Raw genomic sequence first — 16,385 nt, forward strand, 5'->3', positions numbered from 1 at the left:
TTATGGTAAGTGACCTTTGAGGATGTGATGACAGAGGCAAGAGGCTTGGGTGCCTGCCCCACAGACACACTGCTTGTTTGATGAGCTCCAATGACTAGGGGCTTTTTCTCTGGATGCTCTCTATCTTTCTCTTTTCTCTCACGGCTCCATTGCTATCTCTTGCTCACCATCTCTCCCCTCCTCCCTCTACCTTTGAGGGCTTTTTTCTTTCATCCATTGGCTTTCTATTCTGTTCTGTATGTAGCTTGTCTTGAATAAGCGACCTTGGTCCTGTCCATGAAGGTGGTGAACTTACAGTGTCTTCAAGGATTATATTACTTACATTTATTGCAAATGCCAGAGCCAAAAGTAAAGCCTCGATAATGTTCATTCACTGTTTTGAAGGGCAATGTCCATGTCGTAATTCTGTCTTCAGTATTACTCTCTTTCTCTATTTTAAAAAGAATTGGCATTTTCTTTGGAATATGATCTCTTTTCTGTTGATATTGCCAAAACCACAAGCAGTGTCTCAGCAGATTTACATGAAAAAAGAATTCAGATTTTCCCAAAATGCCACCCTTGCATTTTAAAGATAATACATATGAAAATAGGAGTTGACTGTATGAATGAAATTAAAGGCCATCAGAAGTGCTGATGCACCATGTGGAGCAGTCATGTAGTATGCTGCCACTGATGTGGAATTGCACGTGGTGGCACTTATCCTCTGATTGGGTGGCTCTTAAGCCTGGGTGTCGCATCAATGACAGTGCTGAGGACACAAACTGAGGGTTCTTTATTTTCTTACCACATTTCTTGTAGATACTTGGTTCACACAACAATATTATTGACAACTGACAAGTGAGTAAATTTGCTTGAAAAATTAAGCAAAAACAAAAGGACAAAAAAAACAAACAAACAGATGTTCTTTTCCCAGCATTTAGCAGTAATTAATGGCAATCATATTGTAGTGATTTTATCATTTATTTCAGCAACAGTGAATGCAAATGCAATGCCTGCCAGATTGTTTTCAGGAACTGAATAATTATGGTGCAAAGATGTTTGTTTGATATTTAAAACTGAATAAACATTATCAGCAATTTCACCAACCAAACTGCTAGGTTCAGTCCAGAGTCTGCTATCCAGCTGGCTGGTGGAAGATGCTCTGTCAGAACAGGGAAGTGGTCCAGGTGCTGCTCAAAGTCCAACTGACCAACAGTCATGGACAACTGTATCCTTCAGTTATCCTTCCTCCTTGATGTGAACCACATCTCCCATGGCCTCACATTCTAGAAGGATTTTAATTACCATAAAATTATCTACATAGTTCATGGTATAACATTTTTTTTTCATATCTACAAAGTAGAAGGTAACCACAAAGTAAATTGGCTGTTTGTTTATAAAATGGATATTATCATTTATTTATTTATTTTTTTTTACTTGCTTACTGATTATTTTTATAGTTTGAAATCAGCATACTCAGCTCAGCATGGCTATGAAAATTTTTTGGTCACTCCTAGTAATTTTGTGACCCCTTTTTGACCTGGAAGCCACTTGTTGAACTAAAGATGACATTCCACTTTGAACAGTTTCTGTGGAAAAGATTTTTTTTGCTCTAATGATCAAAACTGATTTCTAGAACGTATGACTGTACTGATTTTTTTTTAAAGCATTCATTTAATGTATACTGTACATACAGTATAAAGAAGAAACATTAAGAAGAAAAGAAACACTCGCTGAAGTATAAAACAATTAGCAAATGAATGTCTCCCAAAGGCAGCTTTTGAATAAAAAAATATGTATGTGCTGACTGTAGCATGGGATTGGAGGGGTCTGAGGGATGACAGCTGGGCTGTGTTGTCATTGGTCACTGAAAGACAGTGTGGTAAGTTGGGCACTGGTGGGACTTCATGTATTTGATGGCAAACTTGAGTTCCTTACTCTTCTTGTCCCACTTGTGGATAGACATGAGCAATAACTGCTGGTCAACCTTCCGGCCCATGATGAGGAAGTTGCTCCCGAGGCTGTCCAGTTGGGGACAAGGACAGTTTGCTCCATTCTTAATGTACAGTGTTAGCTTTTTTAGGTCTTTTTTGCGCAGAATGCCCATCTTAAGAACCTTTTTCTTCTTTTGTGCTGCGATAAGCTTGCGGTCACCTTTCTCCTTCTTAACCTCTTTGATCTTCATTTTAAGTGCTGGAGGAGAGATGAAAGGATTAGGTCTTTTAAAAACAAATTATTTTCAACAAGAAGCGCCAAATGTCAAAGGATAAAGCTCTCATTTGTGTGTGTGTGTGTGTGTGTGTGTGTGTGTGTGTGTGTGTGTGTGCTGTCACTCATTTTTACACATCGGAAAAACTGGGAAATCCCTCTGCCCTTTCTAGGCCCCCCAATGTCACACTGGTTCTACCATTCATTTGTACTATCTCAAGCAGCAAGACATTTCACAACAAGCGCACAGGAAGAGTCTGGGCTATCCCATTGAGTGGAATAGTTTACACCTCCCCAGAGCAGCATCATTTAACCATGGACGGCACTAATTGCAGTCACCCGGGAAATGATGGAGAGACGAATGGAAAGTTTCAAAGACAGATGTTCAAAACCACATCAGTGGCCTTTGCACATCCCCACCTCATTGCCTGCTGTTTCACAAAACCTCGAACCTAACGCAAGCTTTATGGCACTTAGCCAAAAATAATCCTGAAAGCTTTAAATAAAAATTACATTTGACATGCAAAAAGTGATGTAGAGCTAGCTTCTCTTTTTTGGTACATGCATTTGATTGTTTTATAGACAAATAATACAACAACAAAAAATCCTCCACTTTGTTGGTTGCTATTTCCAGTAGTCTGCATCTCTCTCCTTACAGTTGAGACTACAACACTTCAGATGCTGAAATGCATGTGCGTAATCTAAGTATGTTCCCTCTCAATGCAGGCTACTAATACATAATATAATGCCAAATCTCTCAGAGAAGAGTTAACAGCATAAATATTATTTCAGCAGTAAAGGTTGTGCCAGAATCATCCGCCAGAGAGCATGCAAATAATGCAAAAGAAAATAGTGAGAATGCGTAAAAGAAAAAACAAGATAAGTTAATTAAACTGCTCATGATGGAGCTCCTGCACAGGTAGGTTGTGGCTGAGAAGATTGCAGGAGCTAAGGAGAACAAGCAGGTCCATCTGGGTGGCACAGTGACCAGTGATCACAATAAACACTTAGAGAGGAATTGTGCAGACTCACACAGTTACTGAAAAAGATATGGCAACAAGCTCCTAAACCTGAATGGGTCTTAATTATATAGAGATATGATTTTGCTACTTGCCCATAACCCATAATGCTTGGTGGGTGTAAGCATGCCTGTGAAACATCGTGATGACAAGCTGAACCCACTTTTTAAACAAAAGCTGGTCTAAACTGTGGGCGGTAGGTTGCAGGGAACGGGGGTTGCAGGTAGGGAGAGTAATCACTCTGAGCAGAAACAGAGCTCACTCTTTAAGAGTTCACTCTTTAAACATTTAGGACTGTAGCAACTGTGCTAACACCCAAGAGCATAGTTAACTTTTATCAGTAGTGATAGGTATAAGCTCAGTTTTCCCATAGTCAGCTGTATTTAAAAATACTGTGGCCATGAGTCCATTGTCCCAGAAGTATAACTAGAGGAAGCTGAAACTTTGCCATTTCTGAGTAGCATTTCAAGCAATTCCTGAAAGCCATTTCTGCCTGTCAAAACCAAATGACTTGTAAGTCTAAGTCTCTATTTAAAGAGTCTTGACTGGGCTCCTACTTTTCTGGTGGTCGTCAGACATAAAAAGTATTAAAAAGAAATTTATTTTGAAGTGCACATTAAAGTATTAAGAAAACAAATGAGAGAACACTGAGGATGGGAAAATGAAAAGCAATGCAATGCCTGAACCCACATATATTTATACTGAAGTCATTCTTGGAAGTTCTGTCTCTGTAACCTATACACTGCTTTTATCATCTATGCATTTCCAAAGATTCCAGCTCTGCTTAAAAATCCTGCACCACTTATCTCACTATCTGTGGTGCAGACATGACTTACTTATGGTGTACTGCAATTCCAATTATGCAAGGATTAAAACATTTTGAGTTGATTTGGTAAAAGCATAAAAATTGACCTACACAGTAAATATGTAACAGCTTCCTAAAACATGAACACAGTTTATACTACAATATCAATATAGTAGATGATTACTGTCCATGACAGCATTGAGAGGTTTTTGACCACACATGCAACAGTTTTTAGATTTCATTTATGCATGGTGAATAACATTCTATACCATTTTTAGTGTTTCTACTGCCTTGCACTCGGTTCTGATGATCAGAACTTTGAGTACTTAAGTTTGATGAACATTGTAAATTGCCTCTCTAGGACTTTCAGGATAGTCATCTTCGTTAGTAGTCTGGATCACTGATCTTTTACTCACAAGAGACAGGTAGAAAATGCATGCGCTTTTTCAGCCCCATGATCAAGATGCATAAAAGGCTCAGTAAACCACAGTAGTATTGTTGTTGTTGTTGTTACATGGCCAATAATTTCCCTCAAAATAACAATTTTCTTTCCTTCATAGCCTTCACAATGAATACATTACACATATTCAAATGTATATTGCCTCATGGTAGCTGGAAGCAACAATATTCATTAATTATTAATCTTACTATAATTAATTAAGACAGCTAAATAGATCATACTGTTTATCATAAAACATAACACTGTAACATAGTTTTTGGAACAGGCAACCAAAGATTGTATTAGAATAGTGCTATGTGCAAGTAAAAAGTTAGTAAAGTGTTATTAACTGGGTTTATTTTTTAATGACTAAAGAAATAATGTGTGGGCAAAACCACTGAAGTATTTGATTGTATGCAGTGATAAATATTTTAAGATTGTTCTCTTTGCATTTCTGCAAGTCTAGAACAGTCAGTCCTCCTGCTCGACACACTGGTGAAAGTAATTTGTCATATTTAAAAGTGGCTATATACAAAGGCGGTTACTACATCCAAGTGAAACACACTTCACAGCCAAAGACAACTAAGGGATGAATGAAGGCACTTTATTTCAGACTACTCTGGCCTCTGTAGCGTAGGCCTTTTGGTTTGTAAAGTGGCTTTTGGTTTGTAAAGTCTTTTTGTCAATGTAAGAGATCCAAATACAGACTCTTTGAGACCCACCTCTGATACTGTAGATCAGTATAAAACATGCCAGAGAATATGAAAGCCCTACTGTCAGCCTACAAATAGCATGTTTGTGATATAATTCAAATACTGAAATAGGACTAAAAACTGTTGGCAAAAAAAAAGAATTTTTAAATCTGTACAACTGTTTAAAGACCATTTCTATCTTATTATTGTGTGGACTGATTTGCTCACACCAATATACTTTTTTTTCATTAAAACTATAACAACTCTAATGTGGTTGCTTTCCCACATAACAAAGTTCAAATCACATGACTTATTTCAACACCATGGACAAATGAGTTAAGCAGGGAAGCAACTGTCATTTTCCTGTGCAGTACTATCAACACAACATTCCACTCTGTGCTTTTCCCAGTAGCATCTAATCACTGTCCTAGGACAGGACTAGTTTGATTTTTTCACATTTGTATGTGTGTGCATGCCTGTGTGCATGTAGTTATGTTTGGAGTCTTACTTACCAAAGTCACTGGCACAGAAGTGTTCCATTATTGTGTCAGATTTCAGTTCATTGTCACAAGGTGGGCATGCTTTTGAAACTGCAAAGAGACAGAAGCAATATATGATTTGATTTTCATTTAAAGAGTACAGTTGATTCCCGTGGAGTTTTATTTCTTTGTGATTTCACTGGCTTATTGTCTTGATGCTATTCTCATGCGGGATGCATAGTTTGAGTAGTAGCATATTTTGTATAGAATCACGCAGCTGGAGATAGACAGTAGGTCTATAGTTTTCCTTGCTGAAGCTCTAAGCACTTTGTAAGCACTTTGTGAATTCTGCCTTGTCAGTTGCTATTTTCTGCTGGGAGGATATGTAGAGCAGAAGTCTGGTGCAATGTTTGCAATGCAATTAAGGTGATGAAAATGTTTGAATATAGATATCTGTATATTTTTAGTGAAGAGGTATGGCAAAAATCTCAAACAGAAAAGTGCACTTTTCGAAAATTCCAGCAAATAGTGAGCAATCGAAGGCATATGCTTTCACTGCTGGTGGTCTCAATAGCCAGAAAAGAAATCTGACAAATACAAGAGATTAAATATTAGATACCTGTTTATTTCCTATGTTTCACCAGTAATAGGTTAAATAATAAATAATATTGAATAATAATTTAAATAATACATTAAATGCATAATGTACTTGAGCTACTGCAGAGAGCTACTGCACTTTACTGATTTTGAGCATCTTTCACAGTTTTCCTTGCATGCGCTGTACTCATCCAGAGGCTAAGGGGCAGTGCTAATGGTTCATAATCAATAGCCTTCTGAATAATCAGAGAGACTGCTTCTGGTAAGCTGGATGTTTGAGTTCCTCACTGTGAAGGAGAAGGCACAAACCTGGGATGCTCAAGCTTCCACTTGTTCCACAAAGACAAGCAGACCCTGACAAAGGTCGAGGACTTTCTGTAAAATTTAGGCTACTTTGTTCCAGACCATTGGTGCTGTGCCAAATCTATAGTGTTTGAACAATATGGGCCTGTCAGAGTCAAAGAGCTCAAGCCAAGCTAATGAAAAGGGTGCTGGCAGCATGGTCCGGTGCTTTATTGGACTTTTACAAATTTTGAACACAAATATGTTTGCCTTCTTCAAGTTCAGGTAATAATAATAATATAATAATAATAATAATAAAACATTTGTGTCTTATCTCATATTTCTTTATACATTTTATCTGTATATATTTCTTTTTTAGGTATTTTAATTAATGCTTAATTAATGTTTAATTAAGTTTAAATTTTATATTTAATTTGTCTTTTAGTTTTTTTTTTATTTGTTAAGCATTTTGAATTGCACTGAGTATGGAAATGTGCTGTATAAACCTGTGTAGCTAAACAGTAAGCAGACTCAGAGAGTCAAAACAGACATATTGTCCTATAATGCATTATAATGGTGTCATTTGGAATGTGAGTCAAATATATTATACAGTTAACGCAGGTGGTAAAAGCCATTAAATATGAAGGAAAAAACTAATATTTTTCATTGGGCCCTCTATATGATCTGTGTGTTCTTGATCAATGCATGAACATTAACTGCTGTTTTCAAGAATACTTTTCTCTGTCTTTGCAGAGAGATGTTGCTTTTTGCTTTCTCTTCATTCTTATTTATTTTTCTTCTTATGCTTGTGTTGCGTATGCTAGCGTTGTGTTACTTGCTTTGCCTGTGGAGCTCTTCATGGATCTACTAAACAGAGGCACTTTGGAGCTATGCAGGATGTGGGTAGGGGGATTTGGTAAAGTTACCCCTCCAATCAACTAAAAATACAGAACCCTTCGCCTGTATGAGGCTGCTGTGATTGAACAAAGCATGATCAATTGTAACATTTCATTGGCCAGAGGCACGTTCCTCCTGTAAGTACTGCAGAAGTCCACCTCTTTCTGTTCTCCCTGGGCCACTTGTGAATGAAAGTGATTTGGTCATTTGCTCACCGCAACGTCTGTAACCCTTCACTCAAGCTAAGACAACAGAAGCGCCTGGTGGCAAACAGTTACATGGCTCCCTCCCTAAATTCTCCTTTCAGTTTAAAAAGCAAGGGTCAGAGTTTATCACCCCAGTCACAAGCATAGCCATAGTGAGAGACAATAAGGAGGGTCAAAGTTCAGTTGGCTTCAGTACTTGGGCTGTAAGGAGGTAAACCCCCTCTGTGCATTCTATCCAACTGTCGGTGCCAGAGCGGAAATTCCCATACATTCCCAAACATTCCCATACATCCCCATCAGAGCTCTACTAGCCAGTAGGTCATAGGTGTGATTATCTGCTGGCGACAATCACACTGTCACCTTCTGAGTGATGAGAGCTCTGGCATCTCATGGAACCAGGCTCTAGTTCAATTTGAGTGGAGTGGTAACGTTGTATTTGAACTGCAGAGCAGTTTATTCGCTTTTGCAGGGTGGTTTACTGGCAGGCTGCCCTCTTGAAGCAGAGCCAAAGCATGTGTCTGAAGAGCAAGCAATGGGAATTCTGCAAAGTGAGTTTCTGTGTGCGCTGCATATTTAGTGACTGGCTCACATTAAGACACACACACACACACATTATTTGTTTGTGATTCAGTCCAAAAGATTTGAGCTAGCCTTCATGATCTGTAATTCTTTAAAAAGTATATCTCATTTATACACTGTTTTTGCATAAATCTCCTTATATGCATAATGGAAAATTAATAAAATTGACTATATCTGTCAGATTGTTAGTCAGATTCAGATTCAAAGTCCACAGTTTAACTAAGTGAATTCACTAAGTAAAAGTCTGCTTGATTACTGAAAGTCTTATCTTTAAATTAGGCTTTTTGAAATGTTTCAAATTTGATAACAGAGAATAATATTTGAATAGTCATGCATTCCGCACTTCTGGCTGTGTTTGTAACACAGCCATGCTGAAATACGAAACCTGATGTAATGAGCTCTAGTTCTGCATCACATACTGAGTGGTACTTTGCCCAAACAGTAGCCTACCCACAATTTACTGGGACATTTCCTGAAGGCTGTTGCACAGTGAGTGGTGAGACACAGGAGGCCTTGGAAGGTTTTGAGGAAGGGGATCTAATAGAAGCACGGACAGTGAGTCTATCATCAGGGCAGAATGTGGTTTGGTGACCTGCTCTCTGTTGTCATGCTGAAGCCAAAGGTCTTCACTTAAGACTTTTCATATATTTAGACCCATGTTTTTTTCTCCCAGTGAATGTTGCTTTGCATGTTTCTATATAAAAGAAACAATCAAAATCGCCAATGTTCCTCTGCTTCTTCTTAATGGGGAAACCACTCTTTCTGGACTACTCAGGTCATTATTTTATGACTCATTTGGACTGCTCAAATTATGAGCAGTAACATTTATGACATAAAATATTATGCTCAGGATGAAATGCAGAATGTAATTAATGTTACAAATCCCAACACATCTGTTTAAATGAGCAGGGTGTATGGACAGAGACTGGTTTAAATATTTTCCCTTGAGCTACCCCTTGGGGTGTCCTAAAAACATGCTTCAGCATCTACTAGAATCCTATAAATAATGTATTTTCTAAAAAAGCTAGCAAGTATTTTCCATAGCCCAATTTGATGTTGTCCCAGAGTGCTTGTGGCTTACATCAACCAAAAGAAAAAGATGAGTACACCACTGTATAAGACAGTTATTGACAGTTACAAGAGGCACATCCAAATATGCATGTTTTGGACATGAGACTAATTGCAATTTAGATTTACTGATATTATCTGTATACACACACACACACACACACACACATATACTCCTTTATAGTAAAAGTTGCACTGTAGTACTCAAGGTTATGTATAGGTTCTATATATAAATATACATATAGTAAATTGATGACTCAGTAGACCACTTTTGATACTCAGGCAGTTTGGCTTGAGATTTAAGAGAACAATCTCATGCTGAAAAATGCTCCTCTGTTATAGTAATTAATGTCGGAAGAAACCACACATTTCTCCTTCACTTCAGAAAAATGCTATTTACCAGAATGGACCCTTCATTTCAGCCATGGCGGTCTCCAGATATGGACGGGGCCATGTTTTCTGGCTGTGAACTCACGTCCCAGGAGGAGCAGAGGACAAAGGCCCCTATGCTCTCCCCAGTGCGCTCCTCTCTAGGTTGCTGGGAACAGGCCAGCCATGGCCATGTCGTGTGTGTGCGTGTTTGTGTTACCATGCTATCTGCAGAGTTCTGTTTCAAATCACTGTGTGCCCTTAACAAAACAGATGCGGGTGCGAGCGGTTGGCTGCAGCCAGTATTGCTCCCCTGCTGCGAGATGGAAAGCGAATTTCACCCCTGTTCCGTTAGTTTCCACACCATGCTACATCATGTAATTGCAGAAGGGCAATGTCACGGACTGAGCCTCAGCATAGATGTGGCTGAACAAGGACTAAACAAAATGACTAATGAATGAATGATTAATTCTGAGGACTAATTCTGCACAGCACAAACAAGTATTCTACCACAACAGAAGTTGAGCTGCTAAGCTTAGGAGAGTGGACTGTCAGACGGTGTAAACCTGAATCACATTTTTTTTGTAATGTTCTTTTTTAGAGACCATTGTAATGGTATTTTTTAGAGACCATTCTGCATCTTCAGGACAGAGTCAGTATAACTGATGTTTGATGTCTGTCTGACTTGTTGCATGTTTTTCACTCACGTCACACTGTGAATTTGGGAATCATATACACTTAATTTTAAGGCACAATAAAAATCACCAATGCACAGCAAACATCTTTAGTGAGGAAAGAAAGCCATTGTTTAAGCTCACACTAGACTGATTCAATAACTGCATTAAATCTGAATGAAAATATATTTAGATCAATGGAACTATAAAAAGGCAGCCAATTTTGTTAATTTAGAAGAGCATACATTTAAATGATTTCCTTTGTCATTTTGGCATGGTATGTTTGACACATAACTGGCCTACCTTTTGTCTGATTTGAGTGCCTTCTTGTTTGGTATTCTGTATGCACTTATCATAATGCAACTCTTGGGTTGTGTTGGGTTCCTTATTTTCTTTGTTTATTATGTCTGAATTATTGACCCAAGAAAGACACTCTTCTGTCCCTTCTCAGAACTTCCCATGACTGTGTCCTCTCATTCCATTTCTGCACTCTCTCTTACTCTTTCACTCTTTTCTTTCTGTTCCCATCTCCTTTCTTTTATGGATGGTCTTTCTTTTTCCAATGAAGCTAACTAATGTATGACCATCCACACTAATTAGTGATTCCCAGTAATTGGCCTCCCTGGCTAATTGGCAACCTAACTGCCAAATTAAACAAAGGAAGACAAAGGCCAGACACAACACGGATTGCCCTTCCACATTCCAAATGAATTTTGCTTTTGGATAGTGAAAGCTCAAAGTACTTTTTTGTCTTTCTGAGTGTACAGTGAACTCCCTCACTTCACTTTCACAAGACACTCACAGTTCACCAAAGGAAGATATAAGAATGAGTCAATAGAACTGGCTGGGTTTTCAGTTTGCACAAGCAAATATGTTATTTCTTTATGATCTGTTGTTTAACTTTTACTCACTGCCTTAACACTATTCAGAACAATATTAATCATTCTCAACTGGGCTTATTTTAAAAAGAAATTGTGATGACATTTTCTTATTGTTGATACAATTGTTTGAACCTTATACTTAAAGGGTTGAACTTAATGGTAATTACAAATAAATGTGGTTTGTTGGGTTACGTTTTCTCACTCTTATTACTAACTCATAGTTTCTTATCAGTCATATTAGTACTAGTTGCTCTGTTTCTTTTATGTATTTTTGTCATATAGCAGTTTTTAAAATCTTTTTTGACTGCTTTATGGTATAAAATTATTGTAACTGTTTTTTGTTCTAGACTGAGTTCAGGCATTCTTAAAACCCTGAGTACTCATTTCTTGGTGCAACTCCATTAAGTGCTTCCTTTGAAAAAATTGCTTTACATTTACAATCATTTTAAACATCAATAACATTTCTGCAACTCAGAATGAGTTTTGTTTTTCATGTAGTAAACAACATTATACAACATATGACTGAGAGCTACTATGGCTGCAAGCTTCATTAGAACCCTACCTGGAGTCTGTGTGGCAATGTTCCCAGAGAACTGCATGGGGATGCAGAGGTCATTATCAATAGGGAACTTGTCACACTGCAGCATTTCTGGCCAGGGAAAGCCGTAGATCTCCATGACTGGAGCGCAGCTGTCCCTGACGGCTTCGCACAGTGAGCGGCATGGGTAAATGGGCCGATCCAGGCACACGGGTGCAAACAGAGAGCAGAGGAACACCTGCGTGTCAGCATGGCAGTGCTTGGCCAGCAGGGGCACCCAGCTACCAGCCTGCTGCATTACCTCAGGCATAGTCTCATGGTCCAGCAGGTTGGGTAATCGCATCTTCTTGTAGCCCACAGTGTAGCAGAGGCGCAGCTCAGCCGGGATGTCCACACACTGCGGCTGCTTGGCATAGAAGCGGCCGTTGTGGAAGTTGTCGGACTGCCAGCTGTAATAGTCATACTCCTCGGCAGCGGCGGTGTAGCCGATCAAGAACAGTCCCAATGCCAACCACAGCGCCTTGACCACCCACACCTGCCTCTTCTGCTCAGCCATGCTCTTAAAGTTCTGCTGTAAGTCAAAGCAGAAGAGAGAAGTGCTGAAAAAACAACCAAGGGTAATCCTTTTCTTCTCACCTTGAAGTCAGAATAGATGACAGAAAAAGAGTGAAATGCTATTTATTGTAGTATCCTCCCCCTTCCTTCTTGTTCAGTATTTTCCTGTTACTCTTCCAGTCTAGTCCTGACTCCAGTTCTTCAGGTGATTTTAAGGAGGGGTGAGTAGAAGCTCTCACTGCTGTGCTCTTTTCTAGGCTGACTGAGGTGCACCTAGAGCATATGAAGGAGTGGATTGCTGGCCATACAAGCCGACAGCCCCCTAGAAAGCTGCAAGTCCACTCCACCTCCCACAGGCTTCTCCTGCCGTCAGTAAGCTCCGCCTCCCCTAACTACAGCCAACTACTGCACAGTGGGCGGCACCACTGCCTCGACTGGCAATCCCCCACAGCCCATCTCTCTAGCAGACACTTCTACAGGCAGTCACACGGCCAGGCCTGTGTATGGAGTATGCTCAGCAGCCTATTGCTCTTTCTCTCTCACACACACACACACACACACACACACACACACACACACACACACACACACACACACACACACATTCCTCCCCTGCTTTTCAGGTTTCCATTTAGTAGGAAGTAAACCATGGGAAGTGAAAAGTGCTTTTTTTGAAGCATTGAGATTCAGTGCAGCTACAGGTGGTCAGGACGTTTGGCCACGCTGTTTGAGAAATGCTAATGCCAGTCTTGGATGTGAATAGAGTCAGGCTTTCCCTCTGTCGCCTTCTATCAGCTGCCGTCACACACACAGGGGCCCTGCCTTCATCCTGTAAGCATTCAACAGCAGGGGGCCTTACTGCAGCCCTCTCCAGCTAACCTTTAAGAGCTTTTAATATCAACCTTACTGATAGACCTAACACGAGATCAGCAGCTTTTTCAATGTCATGTGTGCTTCCTACAGTTGTTTTAATTTTCCTGTGCTTGTGTGTACTTTACCTCTCATTATCAGTTTGTGTTTTAATTGAATGATACAGATAGATGTAATGCTAACAGGTAAATCCAAGTATTCACATTAATTACACTGAACAATGTACTTGTCTGTCTAGGATTAGACAACTGTCCATTGATCAGTACATCACCTTTAAAAAGTATATTAAATACAATGCATTATGCTTTCACAAGCATATTTGGCAATATTTAACCTAGGTAACAATCTGTTTCACTTATGTAATGTATTGTAAGAAATCAGGAGGTCATTCATGATAACTGATACAATGTGCACTAGTGATGTTTTGAAACATGCATAAAGGTTGTTTAATTATGACTACAGAAACATGGTTATAGTTGTATTTAAGTGTTGTAATGATAGGTTGAGAAAGATCATAAGGTTTATTCAGGAATAGTTACACAGTAATTTATGCACAGTAATTTATATGTACTTATGTAAAACAGATGATGTTCAAGACAAGCAAACCTCTTAAGAAAAAGCAATCAGGAGATACAAGTCAAATAAATATCCAAGTTAAAGATACCCAGGTACACTGAACTAGGTCTTCAACACTGGAAAATTTGTTTTTCTTTGCAGCTTTTCTATGCAGGCTGAAAACACTGCCTTTAACCCAGTAAGACTGATAAAAGAATATGGATTGACACTCACTTAATGTTCTCATTGATGACTGATGGTTTATCAATAATTTACAGAGCTGGCAGTGATAAAGATAGCAAGGCTTAAACCAGTTCTTCATAGTTGCAGGTGCTGTCTGTGGCACAGACAAAAACATGGGAAAATCAAGGCAGGCTGTCTCATACTGTGTGTCTCTCTGGTTCATGGCTGAAGGCGCTAATAAAAGCACACCGCTTGTACTCATGGTGCTCTCGATGGAAGGAGAGGGAGTGTGCCCTGCAGCACTCTCTGGCTCTCTGCTCTAGTCTCTCCTTCCTTCAGCTGGAAAATCACTATGCTGCCCAGATTGTGTCAGAGGCTAGTTGAAAAAGTGTCCTCAACCTTTGCCCCCTTGAAAAATCAATAACTGAGGCTGCAGTTATAAATCAGTCTTATTCCCCCAGAGTTAAGACGAGAAATTTTATCAGGTCAAATATTTAGATGAGTTTATTGTGAGAACATGAGGAACTTGAGTGTGTATTACCTTATGACGTACTATATTGAGAAACAGATTTATATATTACCTGGAATATATTATTAATTCTCTAATTAGACCTCCGTTCTTAACATCAATAAAATTTACATTGACCAAATTTATATATTTAGAGTGACCAAATTTGTGTATATATATTGCGAAATGACTAACCACTCCCTACAGTTAATAACATTTTATTAGAATAAAAATTGCTTAACTGTGTGTCATTTGCATTGTTTTATGCAACCAGGTAAATTTCTGATTCTGTTAGTTTGACATGCCTAAGTGAGGTTCCATGAATCACTCTCTCTGCTACAGGTTTTCTTCCTCATTTGTGTCTGACTGTGTTCCCTGGCTGCATTAGCTACAATCTTACTTGTCATGTTCTCCAGTTTGTTTGGAGGTTTAGTGCCAGATAAGTTTAAAAAATACTGGATTGGCATGATCTTTTTTGTCTTACAGTTTATGGGCTGAAGAGGTAGAACAAGTCCAGAGTAGCTAAATTGCTATAATGTTGTAAAAGTATCAAACCAGACTCCTCGAGTCAAACCAAATTACATAAGTTTCATCCAAGTAACTTCTTTATAAACTGACTTACAACTCAAGACTTTTACTTGTTCTGTCTGTAAGATGATATGCATCTGATCTGATCTGCCGGTCTACTATTTATATGTAGAAATGTGACCTGATTCTAGACAGCATTGCTGCTTGCACCAGTAGTTACATGTAACATGTCTTGAATAGTTACATAGTTACTTGTAACTATTGGTGTAAACAGCAATAGTTACATGTAAAATGTCTTGAATAGTTGAGTTAATTGAATTTCCCCATGTTCTTGCTTGTCTATAGAAAGATTTTTTTTCTTTCTATTTTTGGGGGGAGATGTAATTATCATAATTTTTCCATATTAAGGAGTGTCTTAAAACCCAAGGACATGGATGTCACTGAGTGCACTGATCAGGGAGAAGTAAAGAATTCATTGTAAATACACATTTCTTTCATATATCAAGTTGTGTGAGGTCCAACAACCATGTCAGAGGTGTTTAAACAGAATGAACCAAAGCACCCCTGGTCAGGTTCTTGCCCTTAAAGATTACATTTGAGTATCTCTTTAGTCACCTGCTTTACAGAGTGTTTAGGTGGCTGTAAAAAGGATCTCAAGCTGCTGGAGAAGCAGCCCATTGCCCTGATATGCTCTGTAAATTCTTGATAAGCCATGCAAGGAAGCACTGAACAATGGGGGAAATCTGCAAGGCAAACAACAGTGCTGAAATGTTTATTTCCCTACATTGTTGGCTTATTCTTATTCTTGCACAGTGTTGAAATGAGTTTGCACTGTGCACAACACAGGTACATCTACAGTATAAACCATATTTGTTTAAAAGGAGAAATGATATTCATTCAAATCATGGGAAATTGTGTTTTAAACTTATGGTTATGATGCCTGTATGTTAACCACCCCATAGTCTAACTGTAGTTCATTTACAAACAGGTGGGCCACAGAGGTCAAATGGAAAATCTTTTTAGGGTGACCTATGACTGCAGTCTGCTTTAGTATAGCAGCCATTGTTAGCAAGACAGTAATCGCTAGTCACTGTAACAGTAGCTTGGTGGACCAACAAGCATAGAGTAAATGAAATAAAACCCTGATAGCTTAATCTTATGCATGAATGTAGGCTAGAATAATGTCCAGTAAGCAAATTCAAATATCCTTTTGGAAATGTTTGAGGTTGACCCCTAATGGAAAAGGAAACTAAGGATCAAATTCGAAGAGCACTTGAACAAAGTTACTAAATGGCTAAACAGCTTCATCCATAGTTAATTTATAAACCATGACTGTCTGGCTTAATATATTACCAAAAATGCAAATTTTAGATGTGTGATTGTAGCAATTTATCCAAAATTATATATTACTATAAAATATTTTTTAGCAAAGTAATGATTGGATGAAGGTAATTTGTATGCATACATCAAGCTT

General features: G+C 38.7%; 1 protein-coding gene across 1 annotated transcript; it reads right to left on the reverse strand.

Moving 5' to 3' along the window:
- Nucleotides 1-757: 757 nt before the first annotated feature.
- Nucleotides 758-12,563, reverse strand: sfrp5 (secreted frizzled-related protein 5). The gene is made up of 3 exons (XM_027014640.3): nt 11,737-12,563; nt 5,655-5,732; nt 758-2,172 (listed from the first exon to the last, which is right to left on the reverse strand). Exons 1-3 carry the CDS (start codon nt 12,266-12,268, stop codon nt 1,844-1,846), a joined length of 939 nt encoding a protein of 312 aa, XP_026870441.2. The 5' UTR covers nt 12,269-12,563; the 3' UTR covers nt 758-1,843.
- Between the last annotated feature and the right edge of the window lie 3,822 nt (nt 12,564-16,385).

This window comes from Electrophorus electricus, chromosome 12 (genome assembly GCF_041902795.1).
Source record: "Electrophorus electricus isolate QZ-2024a chromosome 12, ASM4190279v1, whole genome shotgun sequence".
In the NCBI taxonomy this organism is placed as follows: domain Eukaryota; kingdom Metazoa; phylum Chordata; class Actinopteri; order Gymnotiformes; family Gymnotidae; genus Electrophorus; species Electrophorus electricus.

Excerpts from the sequence above, each read along its gene's own strand:
- sfrp5 (XM_027014640.3), bottom strand. The coding sequence starts at position 12,268 with ATGGCTGAGCAGAAGAGGCAGGTGTGGGTGGTCAAGGCGCTGTGGTTG. Across the intron at positions 5,733-11,736 it reads CATTGCCACACAGACTCCAG|TTTCAAAAGCATGCCCACCT; the intron begins GTAGGGTTCTAA and ends GTCTCTTTGCAG. Across the intron at positions 2,173-5,654 it reads CTTCTGTGCCAGTGACTTTG|CACTTAAAATGAAGATCAAA; the intron begins GTAAGTAAGACT and ends TCTCTCCTCCAG.